The 2,759-nt window shown below is 36.9% G+C and overlaps 1 protein-coding gene across 1 annotated transcript; it reads left to right on the top strand.

Moving 5' to 3' along the window:
* Positions 1-606: 606 nt before the first annotated feature.
* Positions 607-2,400, top strand: LOC145003347 (UDP-glycosyltransferase 85C2-like). Its single transcript, XM_078962475.1, has 2 exons — positions 607-1,181; positions 1,273-2,400. The coding sequence occupies exons 1-2, from the start codon at positions 683-685 to the stop codon at positions 2,217-2,219; spliced, it is 1,446 nt and encodes a 481-aa protein (XP_078818601.1). The 5' UTR covers positions 607-682; the 3' UTR covers positions 2,220-2,400.
* The last annotated feature ends 359 nt before the right edge of the window (positions 2,401-2,759 follow it).

Genomic DNA, 2,759 nt, shown 5'->3' with positions numbered 1-2,759 from the left:
TTTATTTTTAATAAACCCATTCAACTTTGATAAAAAAAAAATTCATTAGTCAAATAGTCGGCATAGAAATATAGTCAAATAGTCAAACTTGTGTGGTTTAGAAAATATTTCCAATTTATAGTTTACCACGGCAATAACAACTAAAATATAGTTTTCTTGTATATTGCCCTTTTAACCACGTTTCATTTCATTTTTTTGTAGTACCAACAGTGACAAAAAATTCTAGGGTAAAACACAATAATTCAGTTTTTTATATCATTCTTGGAAATTTATCGAAGTTGGAATATATATATATATATATATATATATATATATATATATATATATATATATATATATATATATATATATATCTGGCAAACTTGGACCCCACCAGTAATTGAAACTTAACTATCTTCGAGATTTTATGTTTCATCATAAAAACGACCTTTTGGCTTTTGCGATCATAGATCAAATGCAAGTTTCTTCTTCGTCATCATGGCCAATTTATAATAGAAAGCCGGCATGGCAAATTGGCAACTACAAATCAAACATTACATCCTAAATATATAAAGACGAGAGACAGTCAGCATCAATCAAAATATCAATCGTATTAGTTATTTGTTTGTAGATCTATTTTTAGCTGTCTACTAACAAGCCCATAAATAAACACCACAATCACTTTGAAAACAGACACAGAAGAATGGAGACAGTGGCCAAAACTGAGAAGAAGCCTCATGTCATCTTTATCCCACTTCCAGCCCAAAGCCACGTAAAGGCGATGCTGAAACTAGCGCAGCTTCTTCACCACAAGGGACTCCAAATAACATTTATTAACACAGAGTTCGTCCACAAGCGTTTGCTCAAGTCTGGTGGTGTCCACAGCCTCGATGGATCAAATGGTTTCCAATTTGCATCCATTCCTGACAGCATTCCTCGTAGTTCTGAAGATGACGATGGTCTAGAACATCTCCTTCATTGTGTTGAAACCCACTTCCTGACTCCTTTTCTTGATCTTGCAACCAAACTCTCATCTCCTCCAACTCTTATCATCTCTGATGGCTTTATGTCGGTTTTCACCATTGATGCTGCACAAAAGTTGCGAATCCCGGTCATGCTCTACTGGACGCTTGCAGCTTGTGGCTTCATGGGTTTTTACCAGACCAAATCTCTCATGGAGAAAGGACTTACACCACTTAAAGGTTTGTTCTTCTATGTGTGTTTGAGATATATATATGGCCCTTCTCATGTATATGTAAAACATGTAATAACAGCTGTCATTCATGCAAACAGATGAAAGTTACCTGACAAATGGATTTTTAGAAACCATTGTTGATTGGATCCCGGGAATGAAAAGAATCCAGCTTAAGCATTTACCGACCAATATCCGGACAACAGACCCTACAGACAAACTGTTTACGTTTTCTATGGAAGCTACACAAAATGCCCACAAAGTCTCGTACAATATTATTCACACGTTTGACACATTGGAGACTAGTCTTGTGGATGCTCTTTCATCCATGATTCCTCATGTTTACACGGTTGGTCCAGTTCAGTTACTTCTTAATCAGATTCCGGCAAAGGAAAGACAAGCTAAACTGTCGAATTTCAATGGATACAGCTTATGGAAAGAAGAACCAGAGTGTTTGAAATGGCTCGAATCCAAGGAATTAAAGTCTGTGATTTATGTGAACTATGGGAGTTCAACAGTAATGTCTTTACAAGATCTTATAGAATTTGGTTGGGGACTTGCTAATAGCAATCACTATTTCCTTTGGATAATTAGATCGGATGTGGTTGCTGGAGAATCCGCAGTTTTGCCTCCTGAGTTTGAGGAGGTTATAAAAAAGAGAGGTTTTATAGCAAGCTGGTGTCCACAGGAAAAGGTGCTGGAGCACCCTTCGGTTGGAGGGTTCTTGACTCATGGTGGTTGGGGTTCCACCATTGAGAGCTTGACAGCTGGTGTACCAATGATATGTTGGTCTTATCTGTGGGACCAGCTGACTAATTGTAGGTATATATGCAAGGAATGGAAGGTTGGGATGGAGATGGAGAAGGAGGTGAAAAGGGAGGAAGTTAGTAAGCTTGTACAGGAGTTGATGGGAGACGGTGGTCATGTGATGAGGAAGAAAGCCATGGAGTGGAAGGAAAAGGCTCTTCTGGCAACCGCTCCCAATGGTTCATCGACCTTGAACGTCAACAACCTTGTTGAGGAAATCATTACGTTGTCAAGAAACTAAAAGAAATGTGTACATTATTTTCCACGTGTACTGAATAGTCGTTAAGATTTACCATGATTTATGTAAGATTTACCCCGTGTACTAAATATGCTTTTCTTTTCGATAAACTGAAATCAATGTATTCTGGATGGACAACCTTTGTTGCACAGAATTCCCATCATATTTCGAATTGAAATTGCATTCCCATATTCTGATTGTAAATACTTTTTTTGCAAACATAAACAGTTTTAAGGAGAAGAGTTGAAACTAAGCAAAAATCAATTGGAATTTGTGGGATTTTGTAATTCTGTAAATCAAACTAATACAATCCCGTCAGCAAATGAAACATAGAAGTCACAAACGAAATTGAAAATAATGAAATTGATGAAACCAATTTTAGATGATACGGATCTGCGACTCCAGGAAAAACGCAGTTTTGCAAAATGACGCAAGGGCGGTTTCTGATTTTCTGATTTTTCAAATCGGAAACAAGATTTGAGTGTATTTGTCTAATTTTTTGCAGATGTCGTTGAAATATATGTCAAGATTTAATCGAAATTT

This window comes from Lactuca saligna, chromosome 6, assembly GCF_052625555.1.
Source record: "Lactuca saligna cultivar CGN05327 chromosome 6, ASM5262555v1, whole genome shotgun sequence".
Classification (NCBI taxonomy): Eukaryota; Viridiplantae; Streptophyta; class Magnoliopsida; order Asterales; family Asteraceae; genus Lactuca; species Lactuca saligna.
The sequence above is the reverse complement of the archived record's forward strand: the minus strand, read 5'-3'. Positions and strand labels throughout refer to the sequence as shown.

What these genes read in the sequence shown, in the direction of transcription:
- LOC145003347 (XM_078962475.1), top strand. Translation starts at nt 683, where the DNA reads ATGGAGACAGTGGCCAAAACTGAGAAGAAGCCTCATGTCATCTTTATC. An exon ending in AGGACTTACACCACTTAAAG is followed by an intron (nt 1,182 to 1,272) that starts GTTTGTTCTTCT and finishes TCATGCAAACAG; the next exon opens with ATGAAAGTTACCTGACAAAT.